Genomic DNA, 27386 nt, shown 5'->3' with positions numbered 1-27386 from the left:
CCCCGATGTCTGAGTGTATTTGTTACCTGTGCATCATGCAGCTGGCTCTCCAGGCTGCTGACCTCTTTAGTGAGACGGAGGGATTTGGTGTCAGCAGAGGACAAATTGCCGGAGACGGACTCAATCTCACACTGAAAGAGACACAGTTGGATAGAAAGGTAAATATATTGGAAAAACTACAGAGGAATCTCTTGACTTCAGCACCACAATCAGCTTTTGGAGATGTTTAGGGTACATAAACCGACTTTTTTTTTATTTTTTTTTTTTTTTTAAACAGACTAAAAGTAATGAACAAGTCAGCCAAAAACAAAGCACCTGTAGCTTGTGCACTCTTTCCTCCCTCTCCTCCCTCTCTCTGTCAGCTTGAGCCAGGCGGGCACCGAGCTCCTGCAACTGACCCTCGGCCCTTTTGCGACCTCGTTCCGTCTCTGTGCGGCTCGTTTGGAGGCTCTTGAGCTCTGAGGTCAAATTGTGCCTCTCCTCCTCCAGCACTGCCTTGGCTTTTTCAAGGGACTGACGTGCCTGAGAGAGAACACAGACTGGTGAGGGTGTGAACGTGCACACGTTTTTGTGTATGTGGGTGTGTGTGTGTGTTCCTTATACCCTCTTGCTGTTGTCCAGCTGCTCCTGTAGATTGTCTATGGCAGCGCTGTGTTTGACTCTGAGCTCTGACAGCTGGACTTCGTGGCGGCGAGTCTCCTCTTCAACACACCGCTGGAGCTCGTTCAACTCCGCCTCTCGACGAGACCTGTGTAGAAGGGAGAGGAAGGACGTCAAGTGGTGTTTAAAATATTCAATAATAATTTCAGCACTATACAGTATTTTTTCTCCTATCTTGCTTTTTTTATTACACTTTCCATTTCTGTTTCTGTCATGATCTGATGGTACAACAAAAATATGTTTCCCAAAAGCTCTAGATGAAATGTAAATTTCAAAGCTTAAACTGATTATACTTTTTTACCATTATCATTTACCTTAGCTCTTGCTGGGCAGCTGTGGTGTCCAAAGTGTCCTCCAACTCAGTCCTCAAAGCTTCCAGCTCCTCCCCCAGGTCTCGCCTCTGTTTCTCCGCCCTCTCTCTCATCCCTCGTTCATTATCCACTTCCTCCTTCAGCTCAGACACCTGGGACATGGCTTCCCTCAGTGCCCTCTGAGCCTCTGCACGGCGTGCTCCCTCTTCCTCTAACCTGACAGAAACAGAGGCAAACGAGTAAAAAATGTATCTGACTTCATTAATATTCATGTTATTATAAAGTGTGTCTTCCTCTTTCTCACCGGCCCTGCATGGTGGTGATTTCCTTTTCCTTCTGAGACAGACTGCCCCTCAGCTCTGCAGACAGCATGCCCAAGTCTGACAGCTGCTCTTGGGCCTCCACCGCCTCGTTCTCCATCCTCCTTCTCCACTTTTCCTGTTCCAAACGACCCTGCTCCTCACGCTTCAGGCGCTCTGCACAGTGTTGAAGTGACAGATTACAATACGACTGCAGCATTTAAACTGTACAACATTCAGATAACAGGAACAACACCAGCCAGTCAACTATGTGGCTGAGATGACTTTAGGACATTTACCGTCTAAGTCAGCAATGACTGCCTCCTGCTTATTCTTGAGTTTGTTGAGACTTTTGGTTTTCTCCTCTTCCTCTGTTAGCTGGTCCGTCACCTCACTCAGACGGTCTTCAAGCTGCTTCTTCTCCTACTCGGAGGAAAAATCAAAATATTGCATAGGATTATAAAAATGTGTATGAAACATTTGTATACAATGCTACACAAATATTTTTTCCATTTGATGTCCATTCCCTTGAATGAGAGCGTACGTCCAAACTTTTGACTCATACTGTATGTGTTTAAATAACTTTTATGTTACTGAAGGGGAAATTTATGGGATATAATAATCCCCCAATACCATCCACACATACACAATGAGGTTTTCATGTAATGCCCACCTTGTTGAATCGGTCTCTCTGCTCCACTGCACTCAGCAGGTCAGTTTCCAGACTTTTCACTTTGGTCTCCAAGCTAACTTTCTCCAGCAGGAGGCGCTGTCTGGCACTTTCCTCCTCCTCTAACTGCTCCTCCAGGTCCTGGCAAGGAGAGAAGAAATTGTTAAGTGACATGTCAGGACAGAGACAGACTGATGCAAGAGTGAACATGATGGGCCTAAAAACCTTTGTTCAATTTGCCTTAATGTGACAGTCATTATGGAAGAGGTAGTCAGGAAACAATTTCTTTTATGATAGAAAATACAGACACGTTTAGTGTCTGTTTGCATATTTGGGTTCATTGCTCCAATCTCTCACTGAATTTCCCTTTACCTGTATATTTTGCTGCATCCTCTTCTTCTCATTGGTCAGCTGGGCACCCCTCTCCTCCTCATCCTCTAATCGACTCTCCAGCTCGCCCAGCACCTCCTCCAGCTCTTGCTTCCGATTAGCCAACCTGGCCCTCATCTCCTCTGCCTCTGCAAACAGTTCAGCCTCGGCCTGCAGCTGGTCAGCCAGCACTGCCTTCTCCTCAAGGAGCTAGTATGTAACACAAAGAGGAGGTGGAGCAATCAGTGAGCGACTCATTCAGAGCAGAGGGATTTCAATGTAGGGGGAACAAGGTAGAGGTTTGTTTACCTGAACGTGTTTCTTGTCCAACTCACAGAAGTCCTGCTCCACTCGGATGAGTTTGTCATTGGCCTTCTGGAGCTCTGCCTCCCTCACCTGGATCTCCTCATCCTGCCGGGTCACCTGCAGCAGGGGCTTCACCTGATAGGCAGAGCAAGGGTCAGAGGTCAGTGTTTCAGTCCCCATTCCTGCATCGGCTATGATTTAGTTTGAGATGATTTTATTTTTCATTTCCTCATTTTATGCATACTGCAATTTACTTTTTGTTGTTGTTTTTAAGGACAATGTTTTCATTTTTGAATCCCTAAATTTTGTTTTAGTAAAGTAAAATAGAGTAAAACAAATTAAAATATCTCCCAGCAGTGTCCATTATCAGTTACAAATATGTGTATATTGCATATTTCATGTCAGTGATGTAATGTAGACGTGGAACAGTACCTTAGTGAAAAGTCGCCACCACTGCCAGTTCCTGAGTTTGAGGTAAGCAGCACAGTTCCTCTGCATCACCCTCATAGCGCTCAGCTGCTGCTGCTTCTTCAAAAAGGCTCTGAGAAGTGATAAGAACAGCACAATACATCAACAAAAACACATGCAGGTAACCTCCGAAATAATTCCAAGAGGTGGATTGTCACCTCAGACACAGAAACTAAACAGATCTCACGTGCTTCTTCTTTCACAATTAACACCAACTTTAAACTATAAGCGCTAAGTAAAAGTTTTACACTCCTGTAGATAAAAGCAAACAGTGACTATAAGTTTATTAGGGTGTTTGATCCACATCTACGCCTCAATTATTACTTGTGTCTTATGCAAGATGCTGATGCTTTTTGGCCTGTAAGCTACGCTGCTGGCTAACATTTTCCATCACTGATGCAGCAGCTTAATCATCTTTTGATATTTTATTAGGATTCAAAAGTTTTGTTGTCAAGCCAATTTAGCAAAGAAACGTTGTTTTATTGTTAAAAGCTAAGAACACAACAGGACATAACTGCTAAATTTAATGACATAACAGTCTTGTTATTACAGTAGAATGTAAGGATTAGTCAGTCAATATCATTTTGATTGTCTCTGATGGTCCTGCTCTAGACACCCTGCCTACACCACTGTAAAACTTCATTACTTATGTAATTTACAGGCTTTCATAAGCTCTGCCAAATACTTGTCAATGTTGTGACAAGTATTTGAATCACTGATAGGGGTTGACAAAAGATTAAATATTAATACTCCTTTAAGAGTGAAATACAAAACTGCCAAATCCCCAGCAGTGTTAGATGTCTTGCCTCTCTTTCCCCTTTGGTTGGTTTCATTTGACAAAAATAGTAATTTTTGACTGGCTAACTTATAACTTATTCATAACCATTTAAAAACAACCAGAATAAACATGTAATGCTATCAAAAGCTGCTGACATCAAAATCATCTAATAATAACTCTCATACCTGTCACTCTCTGCTTATGTTTACTATTATGTAAAACTCTTACTTGCGTGCGAGGTAGCCTCTGGATGCACTCTGGAAACGTATGATGGTGTCTGTGATCTTTAGGTCTCTCTCCTCTTCCAGGTGAGCCAGGACTCCAGCTCTAAAGAAGACTTTACTCTGACCCACCCTGAACAGGTTGTGATCCAGTTCCAAAGCACTGATCTGAACAAGGAAACAGGATAAAGTTAATCCCAGCTGGTCAGTAAATAAAAATACACAATGCTGCGTCTTTACAGCTACTGAAAAATTACTCACCATGAGCTCTGATGCCTGTTTGCCATCCATGAAAGTGCGAGGAATAGCATTAGGAGTCAGGATCTCATATCTGGAAGACAAATGTGTTTTAGTGGGTCGGTGTTTGAGCGAGACACAATAGTAAGGATGTGTAAAAAGGGTCATTAGCAGGTGTCAGAGAAAGTGCTTGAGAGACAGAGAGCGAAGAAGAGAAAGAGAGAGGGACAGATGGTTATGAAAGGTTGTTGTATGGAGTTTGACTGACACACACACACACACACACACACACACACACCACACACACCACACACACACCACACACACCACACACACACACACACCACACACACACACACACACACACACCACACACACCACACACACCACACACACCACACACACCACACACACCACACACACACACACACACACACACACACACACACACACACACACACACACACACACACACACCTCTGTCTGAACTCCTGGAATGGGATTCTGTTAGGGAAGCCTTGTCTGCAGATACGGATCCCCTCAAGAACTCCGTTACACCTCAGTTGGTCTAAAACCAGGTTGGGCGACAGCTTACCAGCCTGACAGATAGGAAGAGAGAGAAAACAACAGCGAAAAAGAGAAAAAGTCAGATATTTCATCCAGTATGTTTCAGTTTCCATACTAAAGTCTCCCCTGTCTTACCCTCTTCTCATGGTTGGGGATGATGCAGCGGAGGAAGTTGGGGTTGGTGTTCCTCAGCGTTGCCATCAGCTTGGCGAGAGACTCCTTGTAGAGTTGACCAACTGTCCTAAACATTCCCTTCTTTGTCTTCAGTCCTGCTGCTCCAAACGGGATTGACCCACTGTTGTCTCCTGACGACACCTGGTCCAGACCCACTATCCTGTCCACTGGAGGAAAAAACAACACAGAGCAGGGTGTCAGTGTCAGCAGCACTGGACTGAAATTGGGTGTTTGTCACACTTTAAATGACATGAGAATGCAAAAGAATAATGGTTTCACATCTGCGATCAAGGCTCTAGACAGAGTGATATCAGATGGTACATGATGGATTTAAAGCTCATTAGAGATGCAGTGGTATTGTTTTTTAAGCCAATACCAATTGATGATATTTTCTCATCTATATCAGCCTGTAAGATACACATACACGGTGTCAGTATAATGTAGGCACATAACAGGTTAAGCTTTCTCTAGCTGAAGCTGCTCAGTTTGGACATGTCTAGACAGGCAAAAAAAAAAAAAAATCCCATGATGACTTTTATTCTGTTCCTGATTGTGACATTCTCCCAGAACAGATGTCACAGAAATGTCAACTTCATATTCAGACACATGCCTATTATTGATTATAATACTCAATCAATATTAATGTTAATATTTAAATGTTAGTATTCTGATATGTTGGTGCATCTCTTGAGCTCATTCAGGATCACATTTCTGCCTGCATGTGGTTGGTTTGCATGAAGCTCTTTCAGTAGCACTTAGCCACAGTATGTGATACTGAATGTTTCTTTTTTGAGTAATCATGAGCATGCTGCTACGTCCACACTGTCAAATCTCTGTAAAAACAAAGTGAATTACTTCTTTTTAAATGGAAAATGCTACATCACACAAGCACAGCACTCTTACTACACTTACTAGAAGCAAAAACACAGTGAAAGAGCGAAGTGAGAACACCAAAACTAACAGCACAGTAACAACTATGATAAAAAAAACCCACAATAGGTGTTTGAAACTACAGCACAAACATCAACTAATAAAATAACTAATAATGGTTAAAACAACACAAAATCACACACACTACAATCAAAAACTGGGCAGACAGAAAACAAAGCAGTAATGTGAGCAGAGGTGGGAGTGAGGAATGTGACACACAGAGGAGGAGGAGAAAAAAACCTACTGTCCGAGCCATTAGCCTGTATTGTGGCATAGGAGTCAAAGAAGTACACACGAGGAAGAGTTTGAATATCTGATGCAGGGAGAAGGAAAGTACGGGGAAGAAGATGAAAGAAAGGAAAGAGAGAGCCCAAGAGAGGAGGAAATTAATGGAAAGGGAAGATAAGAGGGACACAGCATAGAACAAGAAGGAAGAGAAACAGATAGATGAGCAGACAGATGGAATAGTTGCATGATAAAGAAAAGGAGAGAAAACAGCCAAGTTAGTACAATTTGCTCCATTATTTGTATTTGACAAGCTTTAGAAAAATACAGAGGATGAAAACATATTACTGTTAAAAGTTAAAGTAAGTTAAAGTTAAAAGTACATTACCTTCCACATTTTAACTTACTGCACTGTACTGTGTGTGAAGTGAGTTAAAGGTCAGGTATTAACAGTAGTGAGTAAACATGCGAGTAAATCAGCCTCACCCTCCTTCCAGAGCTCTGACACAAAATGATCAGATGACTGGTGGAGAAGAGATGCCACGTTGTCGTTCAGAGGATCCATGTTTTTTATCAGCCAGTCGTCCGCCTTGTAGTCCACCTGAGAGCGAAGAAACCAGACAGAGGAGACAAAGAGTGAGATGCAACATCATGGAGGGATGTAAACATATTCAACTTTGATTCGGAAAAATCACAGACATTGAGACAGTTAATCCATCCACGCATGTGTCTGCATGTTGGTTGACTGCCAGAAGATCTGTCATAATGTGACTTTTAATCTAGTTTTCAGCCACGTTTTTATGATGCACCTTTTAGAGGCTAGTACAACCAGTTTGTTTTCAGCTTTGGAGCCAACTAGCACAACTGGGACCATAGACCAAAAGAACTTAAACATACCTTTACTGCAAAGCCTTTAGTTTATCAGTTTTTTTATCGTGTTTTTATTTTGTTTCATTTTTATCTCTTCTTATTTGCCTTAATGTTTCTTTTTTCATCTATGCTATTGAATTTTACTTGTTTCAAATGTAAAACACTTTGAGCTGCATTTTATGTATGAAACGTGAAATATAAAAAAAGTTATTATTATTATTTAAAAAAACAAAAGATACCTTGCCAGCATAGTGAATGATGGAGAAGTCAGCCTCCCCGCGTGGCTGCTTTGATTTGAAGAATTTTGGATGGGTGCCTTGCTCTCCAGACAGCTTGTCCACAAACGAGCGATCTGTTGCTCGAGGGAACCAGCACTCTTCATCCAGCAGGGCTAAAACACCAGGTGGGTGAGCCTGACAAAGACAAGGAACATGGCAATGTATCAAAGCAGAGTATGTGCAAACATATTAGTGTTTCTTTTTATATGATTTGCTTTTATTCATTCATAACTGGAATAACTGGATCTTGTTTAATGTGGGGATTTGAACAGGGTGCATAAGCCACAGGTTCAATCCATTTCTTAACAAGCAGTAATTGGTGTTCCTGTTTGGAAAACACTGTCTTTATTGAGTATGTACCGGTCTTTCGATGAGGTCAATGCAGGGCTGCAAGTCCAGGCCAAAGTCAATAAAGTTCCACTCGATGCCCTCCCGCTGGTATTCCTCCTGCTCCAGGATGAACATGGTGTGGTTGAAGAGCTGCTGCAGTTTCTCGTTGGTGTAGTTGATACACAGCTGCTCAAAGGAGTTGAGCTGCAGAGGAGGGATTTAGAAAAGATTTGATGAAAGTGATTTGACAAAATGAAATCACTTCCTAAAATCTCCTAAAAAGAAGCAAAAAACAATCATGCACATTTGACAAATGAAAACATTTACATTTTCCATTGTTATGACACACATTTAGAGAAAAATCCTGTGTTAAACAAATTACCTAATGCATCCAAACAAACCATCTTGAACAAACATGTGCGAACCTGGAAAATCTCAAATCCAGCGATATCGAGGATGCCAATGAAGGAGGCTCCTTGTCTCTGTCTGCGGTCCAGAGCTCTGTTTATCCTGTGCACCAACCATCTGAACAGACGCTCATATGTGGCCTTAGCCAAGGCTTCCACAGCAAAGTCAGCCTAGAAGAAGAGAGGCACACTCTTAAGATACAATACAATGGGACAAATGTCAGTTGAGGACAAATATATATGCCCATGAAGTATTTTATACCTGTTCTTTAGTCTGGGCCTTCTGCACATACTCTCGACCCACTTTGATCCTCGGGGTGAGTATGGCGCGGGTGAACTCCAGCACGTTGATGCCCAGCAGATGGCACAGTTTCTGAGCAGCCGTGTTATCAGGCATGGACGCCTGGTCCTGGTTCTTTTCCTTTGTGAAGGAAATGTTACCAAACTGGAGCACAGAAGAGATCACCTTCAGCATGGCTGAAAGGAAAAAACAGTGAGAGGGAAGGTGATTTATAGCAAAGATCAAATGTGCAAGAAAAAACGACTTTCTCTCTTTCTCCCCTCTTACATAGCAGCTCCTCTGGGGTGAAGCCCATTATAGCCATAGAGTCCATAGTCTGGGTGAAGTTTTCTGAATCGCTCTGACCGGGAACTGGGATGGAGCCTCCACTGAGAAAGCGGTACTCATCAGCAGTTCCTAAGAGCAGGTCCGCTTTAGATATGGAAAAAAAAAAGTGAAACAGACAGATTTAAGTATAGAAAGTAATTAATTACATCAAAGTACTAGTACATTTTAACAAAAAAAGACAAACAGTTATTGTTCTGTAGTCTAGCAGTATTTCAAAATCACATTTCAGTCATCGACCTCTGTCCTTTCACTCACCTCTTGTGTCCTCTGAAGCTCCACACAACATCTGGTAAAAGATGTGGAACGTCCTCTCATCTTTGGCCTGACGGGTGGCCCGGGACTTTTCCAGGAGGTCTGAATTTACGAGTCATGGACATGTGCAACCATATATCACATAGTAGTGCAGTTTCATATCATAAAAAATAAATGAAACTAGTATGCTTTAGCCATGGTCTACTTCTAGCAATTTAGCATTTTGAAACTATAATATATATGTAAACCTTTAAAGATGCAATTCATTTAGCATGTTTTTACAAATGAACAGCCTACAAACAAGTATTCTCATGAAAATCTAATTTCAGAAAGCACCTCAGGCCTTCACAAATAAATGGTATAAAGTATTTTTAGCTCAACTATGCTGTAAACAAGACAGCTTACTTAAAGAGCAACTTGTTGAATGTGATCATATTTAAAGAGGATACAGGTTTCAATATTGGCACCAACGATGTACCCTGCCACGTCAAAATTAATGCGGATGAATTTACCCTGAGGAGGGAGGAAAAGTGATTTTATGTTTCAATTTATTTCTTCATTAATTCTTAAACTGACTGAAGTGAATGTATAATTAATCCAGACAAGTCTTACAAATCTGGAGGAATTGTCGTTCTTGACAGTCTTTGCATTGCCGAAGGCCTCCAGTATGGGGTTGGCCTGCAGCAGCTGCCTCTCAAGCTCACCCTGAGACACACAGGGGACATCAGATCAGCTTCACAATGCTGCAGAGATAAGAGCTATAACAAGGGCCTGTCTACTAAAATGCACCATTTACTCCTCCTTACTTTGGAGTAACTACTGATCTGTTATATAAAATAAAAATGTAAAAAAATGCATGACTCATCCTTCAAGAGCAGTGCCACAAAGGGGTGCATTTTAGGGCCCAAAATAGCATCCACACCACACACGCCATTCCCAGACCCAGGAACAAATGATTCTCAACATCAGTAAGAGTAATGAGTTCTTATTAGTTAAGCAACCAAAAATAAAGGAAGTGATTGTGTTTCACATTTAATATATTAAAAATTAAATCTCTTACATTATTAAAAGTCAATTTCTAGAGTCTAACTAGTACTCAAGCATGAGTCAGTTGAGAACCACTGTTGCAAAGCAAAAAAGGGGGAGGAAAGAGGAAAGCTGCAGCTTCAGATGTTAACATCATACGCAGGCTATAATATTGGCTGATTCTAGCTAGCTGCAATGCATTACTGCAGTTGTCGCATTGCCAGTGCAGCAGCTGTCGATGCAGCAGCAGTAGCAGCCAATGATGGATACTGAGGAGATTTAGCTACAGGAGGTGGTTTTAAAAACTGTCAAGGAATGCACACACACACACACACACACACACACACACACACACACACACACACACACACACACACACACACACACACACACACACACACACACACACACACACACACACACACACACACACACACACACACACACACACACACACACACACACACACACACACACACACACACACACACACACACACACACACACACACACACACACACACACACACACACACACACACACACACACACACACACACACACACACAAGGTAAGCACTTTTCTTAATTACAAAACACCAAGCACACAATGTGTACACTGTAAATATGAACAAAACCACATACTTAAATGTAGACACTTGATCACGCGCCACACACACTCTCAAATTTGTACTCATGTAACCACATACGCACATGCCGCACAGGTCAAGTGATTAGAAACACCTCAGATCTACAGGTACGTAAATACTTGTGGTATTTACAAGCCAGTGAGAATGGAAAAACCAGCCCTCAGCCCACTGGGAAGAAGAGTAAAAAATGCCCAAACTAGAAATCCAGAAAGGTTTTTACTAAGAACAGTCAGAGAGAAAAGCACTATGGACAGAAAACTGATAATGATTCTCATTAAATATCAGGGGAATCATATCAGCTCTAGTTAATATTCTACATGTGACCCCCAAACTCTGAATGAACCCCAAGTTGTCTAAATACTTTCATACTCACATATTGTACACTCTGACGAATTGTGGGGGGGGGGGGATGAAGATTATAGGGGGGTGGAGAATGAGTGGATGGGTGAGCATATAGACGGGATAAACAAACAAACAAACAAAAAAAGACAAATGAGACAACAACAACAACAAATAAAGGAATACAAACAAGCAAAAAAAAAAAAAATTCAGTACAGTACAAGGCTTAGCTGTTATGAGGAACCACATCAGTGTAGCGCTCGTTTAAGGTTACTTTGTTTGTCAGAATCATCGCGAGGCTTCATTAGGCAGAAAATAGGACAGGAAGAGAGCAAAAGAACAGGAGAGCAGGATGGAGGTAACTCACCCTGTTCACCATAGAGCTGCCTCTGGTTAAGGACCTAGAGCCATCCATCTGATCATGCAGGAAAGAGAGAGAGAGAGAGAGAGAGAGAGGGACAATGCAGAGAGAAGAGAATGAGGGGAAACAGTGCAGGAAGGAAGGAGATAAAGACGGTGAGGAATAATGCAGAGAAAATCCAAAAAAAGCAGGACAGATTGACAGAGAAAACCCACTCCAAGATGTTATATAATGTTATTATAGATTAGATAGATTATATTTTATAATCATAAAGTTCATAGGAACAATTCAATAAAAGAGGTAAGAGCAAGAGAGTGATGTGATGCAGGTTTAAAAAATTGTGGCTTGGTTCAGCAGCAGGAGGGCTGTAAAAAGAACCTTGAACTAATTAAATAACTATTTCAAACACTGATTCGTTCACTCTGAAACTCTTTCATCACCTGAGGTATCCATCTTCATATTATATCATTCCCCATTTATATACAGTGTTCGTATAAAGTCTCTCGACTGCAACGTACCTGTAAAGCTTCCTTGTTCCTGCCCAGAGTGCTAACCTTGTGGGAGGAGGCAACGTGAGCCAAGTACTGTATGACTTTCTTAGTATTTTCTGTTTTCCCTGCTCCAGACTCGCCTCTAAAATACACAGACACACAAAAAACCAAGTAAGGAACACAATAAATACAGTTCTCTTTATAAAATGGTCCATCTTCAACACACATGGTTCCAATTTTAAACGGTATACAGAAGCATTTTAAAGAGAGAGAACACACAGAGGTGCAAGTGGCCAAACCTACATTCATCACACCAATAAACATAGAGTCCATGCAGCGTATTCAAAGCCACAGGTCTAAACATAAAGCAGGTGTGGAGGATAAAAGGAGCATTGCCGTTGTTGCTCTTGGAATAGTTCGAAGGAGAGTGGAGCAAAAATAGCTGCCGTAAAAAATATCTAAAAGAAGCAGAAGCCTTGTCCCAAATACACTGATTTCAAGATGAACCTAGAGTGGGATCCTTGAAAATGACAGGAAGAGTCTGGCCGGAAGATGGGATTATAGATCACAGACCCAGCGGCAAGCAGGTAGGTGGGCGAGTGATGGCAACAGAGACAGCAGCCTGCCTTCACGTTAAAGGCCTTAATATGCTCTGACCAGATATGACTGATTTGATGTGACTCTTTGATTCCATGTTTGAAAATATCTGACATTATGCTGAGCTCTGTCCTGGACTTTCTTGTGCACATTTACATTTAACAACATATGATATCATAAGAAGAAAAAAAATGTAAATGAAAAATTGTACGTTAATTAGTGATAGCTTTATTAGTAGATGCATAGAAATGTATGGTTAAATGTATGTGAGTCAAACAAACTAGATCCTTGTTTGTACAATATCCATTTTTCACATTTACAACAGTGAACAAATATTAGATCTGTGTTTGAAAAAAACACTTCTGTTCATGTAACCCTTAACCAAGGCCTACACATTAAACCTAACAAAAACAAGTTTGTTGGCATTTTTTTATATTTTGGGTGATTTAACCATTTGTGAATTCTTGTGTTGAAGTATTCTGGTTTCCACTGTTAAATTGCTAATTTATTTTAACTTATAGTTACTTGTTTCATACTAATAATTTACATTTATCTTCTTTGCAGGCCATATCATTTTTGTAATAAAAAGGTTTTTATTGTAGGATATTTATTTATCTCTGTAAAAAACATGTTACTGTAGGATATGTACTTATTGGACAATTTTGGATGGATGTATTGTTCTATTATATTTTCTATATATTTGAATCAGCCCTGGGCATATAAATGTTATTTTGAAGGATGTGCATTTTCCAGCTGGTACGGCTAGCAAGTTCTGAGTTTGTTTACATTGAGAGGAGCTTATTAACCTTAATTTGACAGCCTCTGATTGGTGTTTTTCCCCCCTGGGCATTTATATTATATACATGGCACCAATGCTCTTTGTCTGTATAGACCTTTCCTGGTGAAGGTCTGAAGACTGAAACATTAATAATGTGGGACAAGTGATCGACAGTGTGCAGGACTTTTGAGGCACTAATATACACAAATGAAGACACGTTAAAGCACACTGGACACATACATGCACACACACATTTCAACAGAGACATGAACTCTCAATGCAGCCCCTACAAAAAGTTCCCTTGCGGCACATTACAAACAATTCTCACACAGACGTCCCATTGTAAGTTACTCACGTGCAGAGGATTGCCTGATCTTCTCGGTCTGTAAAAGAAAAAAAAAAAGCCAGTATGAAGACATGACATCATGCATATCACTCATAGCTCACTTCACCACTCACACTAATCTCTGTTGACAAAAAGGCAGAAAGATCTCTTAAATACAAAGCTTCTTAAAAATAGTGTCAGTATCAGATGAGACTATACAACATTTCTGCAAAAGTGTAAAACACATGGTTTAATACATGGCTGACAAAATCAACATCAAACCGCTCTGCTTATTTGAAGACCTACTCATGCAGACATACAGTACGATTCACTGAAATAACACACTGTGAGATGTTGTATAGAAGTGAGGAGGCTATCCATGTCACTGGCTGGCTCATGTTACACTGAACCTCCACCCCTGTCATGAAGTGCCCTGGACACCTCCACAGGTCTTCACACCTCAAGTTTTAATAGGTAATACATATTACATGAGTGCACAGATGGAGTCGCACTAGATGGCTGCTTCAGCATTTATATTTCTCACTGTGCTCTTTGCATGTCAGTCATTCCTTTCGTAAATAGTACTGTAGAGAAAGACAGGTCACCAGCTCAACTGCCTAACCACATAATACTGGAAGTCAATGGGTGGACACAGTTTGCAACATCACTTGTGTTTGCTTTTGAAGAATTCCCACGAGTTCAGCGTGGAAGAATTTATACTGGTCACACAGGTTCAATCACTGTCGTGACACACCAGGAACCAACCCCGAGGGTGGTGAGGGGTTGACACATACACACTCAGCCTCACCTGTCTTGTCCTGCTATCTCAGGGAGACGCCCTGAGGCTGAGATGTTGCTCAATCAGCATTTAATGGCTTTGTAATGGTTGCTGGGAATGCTCCCTGTCTCATTTCATGGTGATAACAGGTAAGACTCAAGGACAAGTAAGACCTAAGAAATGTCTGCCATATGGTAACTATCATCATTATAAATGTACAATATCACTGAACCTACTGGTTGTTACAACGATTGCTGCCACGCCTGCATATTACTTTTAAAGCCTTTTGATAACAGCCACGAGTCAAGAAAAAGATACCACACCTATAAATAGCGTTAACGGTGTGGCTTAGTGATCAAAGATCATAGACCAGATTCAGCATCAAGTTCCAGTCTAGCTGAGCTGATAGCAGATGTATGGATGGCTGCACTGTCAGACTTAGTAGAGAAGTCAGAGGTCACAGATAGCATGGAGTACCTTGCAGCATGCTGCGATAGGCGGCCTCTGATATGGCGTAGATGTGCGGGGGCATCTCATGGCGTTTTTTGCCTCGATACATCTCCACGATGGACTCTGTGTAGATGGGCAGGTTCTTGTAAGGGTTCACCACCACACAGAAGAGCCCTGAATACGTCTGGAACAACACACAGAACAGAGAGGTTTGCACTTACTATATGTTCATATGGATATGCCTCATTTGCTTCCCGTTATGTTTGAAAGGGTTGATGTACTCATTTTATAATTCATTTAAAAAGATGTAACACTGGATGTAAACACTCCTTGGGGCTACTTTCTGCTAAAATAATTTATGCAGGATTCCTGGAGACTACCAATAACAGTGAGTGGCCTGTTTTCCCGGCTTGATACCTGCAGGAGTAGTATATTCTCATTAAGTAGTTGCTTCAGTAGAAAGTACAGCAGTAAACCAACAGTTTGTCTTATTCTGCATGTCAGTGACATTGTTCTCGATACTCAATGTGAAACAGGTAAGCAGGACACCATGTCTGAACAGTTAGGCCTAAGCTAATACTCACATTGGATGACAGGACAGATAAAATAACTGCACACATGCTGCATATAAACACACATAACGTTCTTACTTTCTTAAAAATGCACAATAGACTCTGACACCAATGGCACCACATATTTCTAAATGTGCTAATTTTTGTAGGATTTAAAAATACATAATTCATTCAGAAAAGAACATTAAGGCTATTCAGCACAGTGCTCATGCACACCCAGACAGTACTACACTCGAATCAGTGTTGTTTTCGTCAACGATGACGATGACGAAATCATTTCGTTGACGCCACTTTTTTTCATGACGATAACGAGACGGTGACGAGATAAACATAGCTCTCTGATGACGAAAACATGACGAGACGTGTGTGAGCTTTCGTTGACGAGACGAGAATGGACGAAAATGTTAGTGGGTGATCTGTCAGACGTTTAAAATGCACAACATTTCTGCTTATTGTGTGTGTCAATTAAACCTAAAAAGTATCTGCTGCTGCCTACATTCTATGGCTGCTGTCCTTGTTTGGTCACGCCCACCACCTGGCGTGCAGCGCACAACGTGCTCAACACGTCACACTGTTGTTACTCATCAGACAATGGACCATGATGGCGGCGGCAGTTTCAATACAGGGGCTCGGTGGTCGCAAACGTAGAGACGACATATGGGTGTATTTTAAATATAACCCAGCAGATAATAAAACAGAGTGTATTGTGAAGGAAGACGGTGACAAATGTGGCCACAAAGTAGGCGGAAAAAATACGACCAACCTTAAGCGGCACCTTAAGGCTCACCACAAGGATATTTTTTTGTATAACTCTCTGGTATAACTTACAACCTACCTCACTGTACCTCAGGAATTAATTGATTATTTTATTACATGGTTTGCACAAGTTAAAGATAGAGTGGGGTTATATAATATCTGTTGTAATTGCACTGGCAGACAGGGCCAAGTTGAGCATATGTGTTCCTCATCCATCACTCATATTTTGGGCATGTGTATGTTCATTGTACTTTAACAAATTCTGAGAAATAAAGCCACAATTGCTGAAGTAGAATGTTTTTGTTTTTTGGCTTTTTTGGAGTAATGAACATTGATTCCACTGTTACCACTTTATCTGTGTGTAATACACAATCCTTAGATCAGAAATTTGCCGTTGGGTGGAAACCTTATATGTCTAAAACCATTCCTTTATTATTGTTATTATTTGTGAAAATAGCAGATCTGCAAGCTTACAATGTGTTGAACGTATAGATCTGCTGCTATTTTCACAACTTATGTGTGACACTGCCCAACAGCAATCTCCAATACTTATTGACCTAATTTAATTTGTTAAAAGACTACTTATTTTTTCTTTTTCTTTTTGACTTTTCGTCGACTAAAACTATCACATATAGAAGTGACTAAAAATGTGACTAAAACTAATAAGCATTTTAGTCCAAAAGACTAAGACTAAATCTAAGATGGTTGTCAAAAACAACACTGACTCGAATGCACTCAAACTGCAGTGAAAGTCATGAATGAAAGAAACCACATTATCTTATCTCCTCTTTCAATACGCCTCTTTCAGCTATTCCAATAATCTACATCTATATATGTGTCAATCTCATAATCTGTTTTCCAGGCTACATTCATCATCCATATCTCTATTTTTTTCATTGTGCATACTATATGTTACCTGGTAATGTCAGTTAATTGTTTGACATCACTGTGACTTTCATTCCTAACTATCTATACTGTCCGTCTTCCTTGCACTGTCACCCCACTTTCTTCCTACAGCAGAAACTGGAGTTGCCAGTACACACACACACACACACACACACACACACACACACACACACACACACACACACACACACACACACACACACACACACACACACACACACACACACACACACACACACACACACACACACACACACACACACACACACACACACACACACACACACACACACACACACACACACACACACACACACACACACACACACCTTTGTAAACTGACTCTGCAACTTCTCTTAGCACGTTGTATCAGTTACACAAGGGATGCCAGAGCGCTCACAGCTAACGTATGCATGTGTTTTCAAACTGCTTTTTGTGTGCTGGTGTGAGAAACATTATGCTGTGTTTGCGTTTCACCCTCTTGTGCTTTAAACGTGTTGTGCACTCACATAGATCAGGCCGGAGAAGTATCTCTCTCTCAGATTGTGCAGCACTGAGGCTTCGTTGAGGCAGGTGAGGTCGGCCATGTCCTCCACTTTACTAAAGCGTGGGGGGTTCATCCGCTGCACCTCCTCCCTGGACAGAGTCACCCGCCTCTGGCTATCTGTCAGCTCCACCTCCACCTCATCGCCGCGCTCCTCTCGAATACTGGCCGACTATTAGCAGAGAGAGAAAGAGATTAAATAAGGAAAAAATGAAAGAAATACACAATAAATGTTTATTGTGATGGATTACCAGTGACAAAACAAGTTTCAAGATTTTGGACACAGATTTTCATACTTTAAGAAAATGGCTACCATGAGCTGAGGTACGAAAAAAGGTTAAAAAAAAAAGAAAATCATGATTTCGGTTTATCAAGTTAAATCTATAGCAACAAAAAATACTCTGGCCTAGTCCTTTAACTCTCAACCAAACCTGGTAGACTGCTGAAATGAAGCCCACACCGAAAACAATGTTTGAAACTGTCTGGGCAGAGTGTGACTGAAGGGGGCCGAGAGTGATGATATCTTTAAAAGAAAAAATTAAAACATACTTTTTTTATCCTGGCTTTCATATAGCTTGTGTCACTTTTACTCTTATTTTATTATTAGTTTTATTATATTAAACTTTATTAATTTAATTTTTTTTAATTTAAACTTATGTTCTTTTTAACTCTGTTCAGCACTTGCTGTTGCATTTGAAGTATGATTTGTGCCATATAAATAAAGTTTGATTGACTGATTGATTGATTGATTGATTGTATTTAGTCTCATGATACTAGACATCAGACATCTCTGCCTACTGAAGACTGGGGATTTCTAAATGCAGAGTAGCTGCTTGAACAGCAGCAAGAACAACAGCTAACAAACCTACGGTTTTTTGTCGCGGACACGCCTTACTGGAAATTATGCTTTCCTCTGTTGTGAACTGCATGTCACCGCCCCGATATGAAGGGACACCCTAAAAACTTTGGATTGGTTCTGCCATGCAGGTTTTTTTTTTTTTTAACTCTCTAATTGTTTCCACTCAGTTTTAAAAAACAAAACCTGGGAGATTGCTATATGAGCGTTTGGAGACTGACCTATGAGTCTATATATCGTATTCAACAGCAGACGAAAATAGACAGCGACAGAAAATGAAAGAGGACCTCTCTCGTCATGCTGTCAGTCTTGTGCTTGTTGGACAGAGTAGTGAACTCTAGCTTTGACCAGGTCACAGCTCTGCTATTTGACACACACAACACACAAAATAAGTGCGTGTATGAGTTTGCATGTGTGTGGGTGTATATTAGTTACAGATTGAACAACATGATCGGAACAGGAAACTGGATGAAAATGGGTGTGTCTTAATGGCGTGTCTTTTTGGTGTGTGTACAGTGTATGAATATGTGTGTTCGATGTGTGTGTGTGTGTGTGTGTGTGTGTGTGTGTGTGTGTGTGCATGCGTGTGTATGCGTGTGTGTGCTTGGCCAACAGTGCCCTTCTCAGATCATGAGTGTAAAATGAAGTCAGTGTCTCTGCAACGGCCTCTTTAACATTAGGAGGATGAAGGAGAGTATTGTTCTATTCATAGAGCTCTCGACTAAACCAGTCCAACACAGAGAGGCAGACTCAGAGAGAGGACATCAAATTCATATGTCACATCCTACAGTAATGAAAACTTGTTGTGTACATTACATGAGTACTAAGGCAAAGTGGAACAAATTTATATTATGACAAGGGTCTTGTGATAGTCATTAGGCCTAAATGTGTTGGGAAGCATGACAAGGCACATTAAAGAATCTAACAGGGACAGAGAGAATCCAAATAAAATAGGGCATCGTCATGAGGATTAAAAAGCTCATAAAAGATTGTAACACTCACATACAAAGACACACACACCCTGCCCCACCCCTATGACACACCTTTGGTCTAGAAGGGCACATACTTGGGGCCAATAATTTACCAGAGAATTAATACCCTGATAGTAGAAAACAGGAATGTGACAGCAAGCTATAAAAATAAATTATCCTTCATTTAATTTAGACCGGAAACTGAGCTTGTTTTATTTCTTTCCATGTGTGATTTCAGTTGGTGCTTGTTGGAAACAAAAGTTAACATATTTCTGTTGAACGGTTATGAGTGGACCACAATAAATTACCTCAAAGCCATGCTTCTCTGACGGCACCCACACTAGCCTCTTAGCCGCCCAGTCGGCTTGGCTGGCAGCGGTGAACACAGCAGAGTTGGCGGTGGGAGACCCTGGACCCGCTCCCGATGTCAGCAAGCGGGTGACATCGTTGGCACCGCCCCCCGTTGGCCTGGACATGGTACTACTGGCACTGGGAGAGGGAAGACAGAGACACAAAAAAAAGGAAAAAAAAGGGGACAATAAAAAGTGAGCCTGCGTTGAGCCTACTTGTCCTGTGGAAAGGCTGAAAACTGGAGCGATGGGGATGATGTAAAGAATCGTCGGACTTTGACGCTGATACGTTTCTGTATCAAGACACTTCATGTGCGCCCACACATGAAAGAGCAGTGGTAGCACGCTAGTAGCATGCAGGCCATATCCAGCTGAGATGGTGGCCTAATTGAAAGACACAGCAAATCAAGGAAAAGACAGGGATGGAAGAAAGACAGAAAGATTGGTGGGTGGAGGGCTGGAGGGGTGACAGAGCAGCGAGATACATCAATCGACTGAGTAAACTGACATGACAGTGAGAGGGGGAGGGAAGACGAGGAGGAAGGAAAATGGGTGGGATAGCAGTGAGGAGAGAGGATCGTAATAGACTGAATCTACTGGTAAACTAACAGAAAAAAGTAGACTACATCTTTCTACTCCAGGCCAAAGAGATTAAACTCTACTGAGCAGCAGTTGCCAAAATCTTGATTTGTCAATCGAGGTGACAGTAGCTAGAAGTGGTTACTACTCTATATGACGGCGATCTCCAGTCAAAGAGACTGATGTTTCTAGATTTGCTCTGACAACTAAGAAATCACGTACAGCAATGAGTCCGTAAGAAAAGTTCTGTGTGTGGAAAGAGAAGGCCACAGGGACTGACATCATTTCAGAAGGGTGAGCTGCTGCTCCTTCCACAATGGCCCACATTAAACACTCAATTGTGCATCACAAACGTACAGCACACACAGCATTAGCACTGGCTGACATTGTCTTAAAGTCTCATTATTGATATTAAAGCAAATTAGTTAGGAGCCTCTGCATGTTGACGTTGTTCAGAGATTGGTGACAGTTGTTGGAGGCAGCTTAGATTTTCTGAATTCATGAAATGGTTTTACGGGGGAACGAGCTGACACAAAGTCTTCTGAAGTAACCACAGACAGGTGCCGGCCTGCATGCATGTGTCAACTATTAGGCGTCTCCATGCTCACCAGGTATGTCATCGAGCCTGATTCCTGCTATGCTTTTTTAGTCTACGTTTTTTTTAACATTTTGTCAGTTCCTGACAGGGACCAGTCACCAGCTAGGCCGTTATTATACCTGTTACAGCAATATGACTCTGGGTGTGGAATACAATTGACAAAAGAGTCGCCACCACCCAGCCAGTCAGTATGGAGAATATGTAGTTCCCTCTGTATCATAAAGCAGCCTTTTGTGCATCTGTTCATTAAGGATAAAGTTGGTGTTATTCTCTATTTGTATTGTCATCAAAGAAACAATTTCCTGTGGCCTGTTCTCTGGCCTTAACCCCTAAAAGTCCATTTGGACCTACTAAAGAGGTGAATCTTTCAAAACGGGTGACAAATATATAGTTTTGTAATCAGTCATTTTCTAAAACTGCTGGGACAAACATATGATTATTTTCAGCTGGAGATGCATTCGGTGTTCAAGTCAGTATCTGCCTCACTCAGGACTGTGTGTGTTGATGTAGGAAAAAAACGACAGTGCCCTTCACCACCATGAAGGCACCTGTCAGCCTGTGTGGCTCGCAAATGTATTTTTAGTCATTTTTGGACAACAACAGAGGTCTATCATGCTCAGAGGAATAAGCTTCTGTATATCAGGTTTCTCGATTGGATTTATTTGTTGATACAGATCTGAGATGTGGAAAGGTACAGCGTCCACTGCAGAAAAAAATAGTCTTTTAGGCTTCATTCTTAAATCATCTTTACCAATGATCACAGCTGAGCACTGACAGGCACTTGACAGTTCACCACTTTGAATGATATAGTTGCAGTGTGTGGTGCTGCTGAGCCACATCGATGCCAATGATTCCTCTAAAGCAAAATCTTGACACCCACCCACACACGCACACACAGACCTCACAACCTGGACTGACCAGCAAACTCGTCCTGCAGCAGCTGGAGTTGCCAAAACCTGACTGCCTCCCTCCATAGCAACACCCTGAACACTAAGCAGCAGCCCACAGACAATACCTTGCGAGTTTGAACTGAGGTCATTCACTGCGGGGGTCCTATGGTGGGTGTGTGTGCGTGCAATTAATGTGTGGGTGCCTGCGTGTGATTGCGTGTGTTAAACGGGTATGTGTGTGTGTGTGTGTGAGGAGATAGGAGGAGGGGGGTGTTGGGGGGGGGGGGGGGGGGGGGGGGCTGGAGACGCCTTTTTTCCTCCAGCTTTGATGCAAACAGGCATTGCATCGGTGATGATAGTGTGGCATCTGCGCACACCAGCGGACAGTGAGAAGAGGTGACATTATTAAGCCAGTGGCTAAAATAATTACAGTGCTACTGCAGAGCATTACAGCTGCGGCATGACCCCTATAAATTACCAGCATTTCAAGGCTGTATCCCCTGCACGAATAGGGGAAAAAACGGATGAAGGCAACCACACCTAAAACATAAGACATGAACAATCACATGGGCCCCAGCCTTTAAATGACTCTCTGAACCGCATACATGTGGCAGCCATAAAACCAAGCCCTGATCACTGGGAATAATAGCTAGGGACTGTTATCATCATCATTGTTATTATTATTATTATCATTATTATTATTATTATTATCATTTGTTATTTACATGAAACTCATCAGGCCTGTACCTTATAATTATATGAGCTGAAATCCTTTATAAAATGGCCATGATCAGACAGAGACAGTTTTCCTTTGCCAGACTTCAGGTCATCTCGATGTAAGCCTCTCTTCGAGGGCGAATATAAAGATCAAACCAGTGTGAACGCTTCTTGTCCCACCGACGTCTCATTTTTAGGCGTTATGCCATCGCTTTTAGACAAACCTAGCGAGGTTAGCCAGCTACACAGAAATATGATACGTTCAGGATATTACACTGGCTATTTACGAGTTGGATTAGGGTAAAGGCAATTAAATCTCTTACCTTCAGGTTCCGCTCTGAATCGTGGATAAGGCTGTGGTGGGAGGAGAACCGGGATGAGGCTGTTTCTTGGATATTTTCCTGCCTGATAGGTGTGTAGCCTACTGCATATGCGGCTTTTATCATTGCACCGCTCTCTCTGTAGAGCCGCACACACTTCTCGATGAGAATAAAATAGACTGAGAGCTGTGAGGGCAAGGCGGCGGCTTCAGCCCAGGAGCAGCGCTTCCTGCTAGGAGACCAACCAAGTGCGAGAAGACGTTTCTCAGCGAGGAAAAAGTCCAATGAAATCCTACAACCGAGCCATTAACCCGCCCTGTGAATGCTGCACCCGCTTTCCGCCCCTTTGCTGGCATAAAACGGGTGCGGGGACGAATGGCGTCAACGGCAGCGTAAAGATCTCCGCCGTTGACCAATGAGAGCAGAGGAGGGGCGTGGCTATCTGTAACTGACGTTTCTAACAGCGAATCAGAGCGCTGCAGCAGGTGCCTGTGCTGCAGTCTCGCGCTGGAGCAGGGAGATTTGCGCGCCCTTTGTTTACCACTCAGAGCTGGCTGGTGACCGCAGACACAGATCTGAGGTCGGATTTCCACAAATAAAACAGACGATTTGGTTGGAAAGATCTGACTCCAGGAGCGTGATTCAGATCATCCCCTGAAAATCCGACTGAAGCAGAGTACGTGAGGTACCAGGGTGCTGGGAAAAATATTCAGATCCTTTACTCAAGTACAGGTGACCACACTGCATAATATATCCATTAATCTCTATTAACACAAAGCTACTTCTCTCTCAAATAAGTAACACGTCACTTTTTACTATTTAGTATTTATTGCACTCTTGACTTCGTTGCACTATTTGTATCCTGTTTACAGTCACAAAAACTATTTCACCTGTATATAGTCATTGCGTGTGAATATTTAGGAATATTGTTGTTGTTTCTTCTATGAGATAAAGTTCCAAAAAGAAAACTACCTAAGTATTACTAGCTAGATGTACTGAGTATCAGATATAAAATAATTAATCTGTAGAAAATTACCCCCTGTCAGGGGCGGATTTAGGAGATGACAAGATCCGGGGCTAAATCTAGAGAACCCAGAGCCAGGGCCAATGTTTTGTTTTTTGTATGGTTCACATGCTCAGAATTTAATTTTACTGCATTATATGACTATTGCAAACATTAGTATTAATAGTAGATATTTATTTTGATCCTTATCAACAATTTCCCCAAACCCATGCTCATAGAGATATATAAATAACAATCAGGAATTAGATCAAAAGGAAAACGAAAAAATATTACAATCATATTATATTTAATATTAATAATTACATTTTTAATTGCATTTCAATCGCATATTAAAAAGATATTTTTCAATTTACATAAGGGGGTTTTAACATTCTTTCAATTGTCCTTTAAAAAATAAAACATATTGATCGGTCCAGAGGTATTAGTGAAAATGTAACATTGTGGATATTACACAGGGGGGGAATTTACCTTTCTTCTTTCTGTGACAAAACAAGATTTAGATTCAATCTCTGACATGCAGCTGTACTGTAAAAGTGGAGACATTAGTGCCCCTTGCAACATCTTTTACAATTTTGCTGATTTCTTCACAATTATAATGATGACCCTGCATAGTATGGTGCGATACAATTAAGTATAACAAATGCATATTTCATTGGTGTAGAAGTACTAAAAGAAATAAAAAGTATCTAGTAGTATAAATGGAAAAATTGTGATGAGAGCAGTGGTAAATGCTGAATAACATTTTGTAAAACAGTCAGTCCACGAGTGCTACAAGATGAAAAAAATAAATAAAGAAGCAACCAATAATAGTAATTCAATCCCCGTGTTTTATTTGCTCTACAACACAGATTTGTTTCATTTGGAAGTGCTCCGTGCCAGAGGCAGCTCTTAAATTACATTTCAGTCTTAGAACAGAGTGGGACTTTCCCTTTTTCTCTAGAAAAATACCCCAGGAATGGTAGCTACAGCTTTTATTGGTTTCATCTCACTAAATTACTAAAACTGGTGTAGTTTTATGTATGAAATATATTCTAAGTACCTATATATGGTGTGAATCCTAGTAACCAGTGATATTATATAAAAAAACTCCATGGATATTTTTTCTGCAGTGTTTAAAAAGCACTATCATGGTTAAAGTGATGGTGAAAGTTACATTTCATGGAAGTGGAGGCAGGGTGAACAACATGACCCACCATGGAGCCTATAAATAGAAATGGTAGCCATAAGGAAAATTCCTAAAGGAGGACACAGAAAAAGAACAGCCTTAACACTAATTGTAACAGTTAATATGTTATCAATACCTTGACTCACCCCCACCCCCACCCTCCTAAGGTAACCATAGAGCATCTTTTCCATAATCAATTGATACACTGTGACTGATGCATTGAGGTTAACCCGTGCTGATCCCACACTATTACTGTGCTGCAGAGCTTCATCTGTGATATTTGTGTCTCTCTCTCTCTCTTTTTATATATATATATATGTATATATGTATATATACATATACATATATATATTAGTGCAAAGTACAAAGAACAAGATCCCAGGTTGTGCGTTGGACAGGTTGATTATTGGGCAACACTTAATATTGTGTTGCACTGCTAACACTTCCTTTTCCAACACCTTCTGTAATCAAAACACTTAATACTCAGGTGGCATAATTTACTGTAAATTCATACAAAGATCTAAAATAAATAAGAACATTCCAGGTGCTTTGTAAAATAACTACAAAGTGCAACTATTACATAGTCTACTATACAATGCAGCTAAAGCATCCCTATAATATCAGTGCATGTTCATATTGAGACTTCTCAGTCATTGAGCAGATTCACAGCACTTAATTTGCACAAACATGTTTGTCTACTTAGCACAACATACTGCAAATGTTAAGGTGATCTGAAAAAACACTGTTGTTGAAGTAACACTGTTCTAAATGAAGTCACATTAAAGATAAGATTTAAGCACATTTCAAATATTAAATAAATTGCTGCAGATGAACGACAGTTGAATCACATCTCTGCTTTGTTATGAAGGCACCACCCACTACAAATTTCTTACAATTGTGAAACCAAGTGTAACACATAAGAATCAGAGAAGAGTGTCACATGATTTTATAACACAGAATAAACTTTTATGAATGCTTCGAGATCAATCCCCATCAACTTGTGGAGATGTTAGACAGGTTTTTTTTCTTGATGAGATGTAGACATGATAAGTTATCCCAATAACACCATCTTCCACTCAGTTCATGTCATTACTATTCTACTGATGAGGATGAATGTAGGCCTCCGATGCATTTATGGAGTCAATGAGAGTCCTTTGAACTTTAGATGGTCATCCAAGTGCAAACATACTTTTAAGGTTATAATGCCATATGTCAGTCGCTTACTACAACTGCCGCATTCATCATCTTTGCATTTATTTCTTTTTGCTCTGTCCAAAAAAAACAGCGCAAAACAACACAGTGTGCTTGTTTTTTTATCAACAAAGAACATGAAGAGATAATGTAGATATTAATGCAAGAACAATGTCTGGAGATTAACTGATCTAGATACAGCGAACATTATCAGCCATCCTATATCACTGTTGTGGTTTGAAATTACTAAATGGCTTTAAACTCATCTGAAGTTAGATTAAATGAAACAAATGTTACAATCAATCAAAAGCCAAAAAACAAACAACATACAGTACATTACATAGAAAAGAGACTGCTCAAAACCGCTGCAAGTTTTCAGCTGTTTATCCATGTAATTGTTGCTTTGCATTGGCTCTAACGAGCAGCCCCCACGCTCCAAGTGTCACAAAAATGCTCTGTCCATACTTACCATACGAAAATAAAACCTTTAAATGATAACTCAGTGACATAGCGAAATACATTCCTGAAATGTACCTTGTTAGGTACACTGTCAATCACTGCATTCAGAAGCCACATCAAATCGAGGTCAAAATTCCTCCAGTCAGGCTCATACAGCTGGGAGTGCAGTTGCAGGCTAGAGCCACTATGGGGTGCTCTTGTATATCCTGCCAGTTTGGCGTTAAAGCCATATGGACGTGTTGTGGTAGTGATGGGCCAGATAGAGACTTAGCAGACAAGTTTTCAATGATTCTGAAAGATTGCCAGGACCAATCAGACAACTAGGGCAGTGTAGTAACCCATCTCCCCATTAGAGCGACCCCAAACCTCCCTATGTTTCTCTATCTGTCCACCTCCTATCTACTTTTGTGTTTATCCTTTAATCTCTTCAGTAGTGCTAACCAAAATCTTGTTTCATTTGTAAACTTCAAATCTGAATGAATTTCTTGACCTATTCCTATTCTGAATATGTCTGACCATTGTGAACAGTGTTGCTTCCTATTTCTTATGCTGATACTGGCAGATTCTTTGTCCCTGGTCATATCTACCTCTAAGCCTGACTCTCTTGGTCTGCCCATTCCTACCCTGTCTAACTGTTTCTTTTTACCTGTACTATCTTTAAATGCCTGGGTCAACTTCCTGTCTCTTTTCCCTTGAGGCCTACTGTCCTCCAACT

At 41.0% G+C, this 27386-nt stretch overlaps 1 protein-coding gene across 1 annotated transcript in view; it reads right to left on the bottom strand.

Annotated features, from left to right (window-relative positions):
• myh14 (myosin, heavy chain 14, non-muscle) overlaps nucleotides 1–24372 on the bottom strand; it is a 29891-nt gene extending 5519 nt beyond the window's left edge. The window contains exons 1-29 of the mRNA XM_062423318.1: nucleotides 24308–24372; nucleotides 19687–19747; nucleotides 17517–17723; nucleotides 14801–14957; nucleotides 13576–13603; nucleotides 11873–11987; nucleotides 9593–9685; nucleotides 9430–9493; nucleotides 8984–9082; nucleotides 8669–8812; nucleotides 8363–8577; nucleotides 8119–8271; nucleotides 7724–7897; nucleotides 7325–7498; nucleotides 6702–6816; nucleotides 5022–5227; nucleotides 4797–4918; nucleotides 4344–4413; nucleotides 4090–4250; nucleotides 3048–3156; nucleotides 2619–2750; nucleotides 2313–2519; nucleotides 1944–2081; nucleotides 1570–1693; nucleotides 1276–1447; nucleotides 975–1187; nucleotides 604–748; nucleotides 316–522; nucleotides 27–131 (exon numbers count right to left, since the gene is read on the bottom strand). Coding sequence (XP_062279302.1) covers nucleotides 27–131; nucleotides 316–522; nucleotides 604–748; nucleotides 975–1187; nucleotides 1276–1447; nucleotides 1570–1693; nucleotides 1944–2081; nucleotides 2313–2519; nucleotides 2619–2750; nucleotides 3048–3156; nucleotides 4090–4250; nucleotides 4344–4413; nucleotides 4797–4918; nucleotides 5022–5227; nucleotides 6702–6816; nucleotides 7325–7498; nucleotides 7724–7897; nucleotides 8119–8271; nucleotides 8363–8577; nucleotides 8669–8812; nucleotides 8984–9082; nucleotides 9430–9493; nucleotides 9593–9685; nucleotides 11873–11987; nucleotides 13576–13603; nucleotides 14801–14957; nucleotides 17517–17723; nucleotides 19687–19747; nucleotides 24308–24372 — 3975 coding nt within the window. The remainder of the gene's footprint in view (nucleotides 1–26; nucleotides 132–315; nucleotides 523–603; nucleotides 749–974; nucleotides 1188–1275; nucleotides 1448–1569; nucleotides 1694–1943; nucleotides 2082–2312; nucleotides 2520–2618; nucleotides 2751–3047; nucleotides 3157–4089; nucleotides 4251–4343; nucleotides 4414–4796; nucleotides 4919–5021; nucleotides 5228–6701; nucleotides 6817–7324; nucleotides 7499–7723; nucleotides 7898–8118; nucleotides 8272–8362; nucleotides 8578–8668; nucleotides 8813–8983; nucleotides 9083–9429; nucleotides 9494–9592; nucleotides 9686–11872; nucleotides 11988–13575; nucleotides 13604–14800; nucleotides 14958–17516; nucleotides 17724–19686; nucleotides 19748–24307) is intronic.
• Between the last annotated feature and the right edge of the window lie 3014 nt (nucleotides 24373–27386).

This window comes from Scomber scombrus, chromosome 7 (genome assembly GCF_963691925.1).
Source record: "Scomber scombrus chromosome 7, fScoSco1.1, whole genome shotgun sequence".
In the NCBI taxonomy this organism is placed as follows: Eukaryota; Metazoa; Chordata; class Actinopteri; order Scombriformes; family Scombridae; genus Scomber; species Scomber scombrus.
Note: the sequence above shows the minus strand (reverse complement) of the source record. Positions and strands in the feature narration are given on the sequence as shown.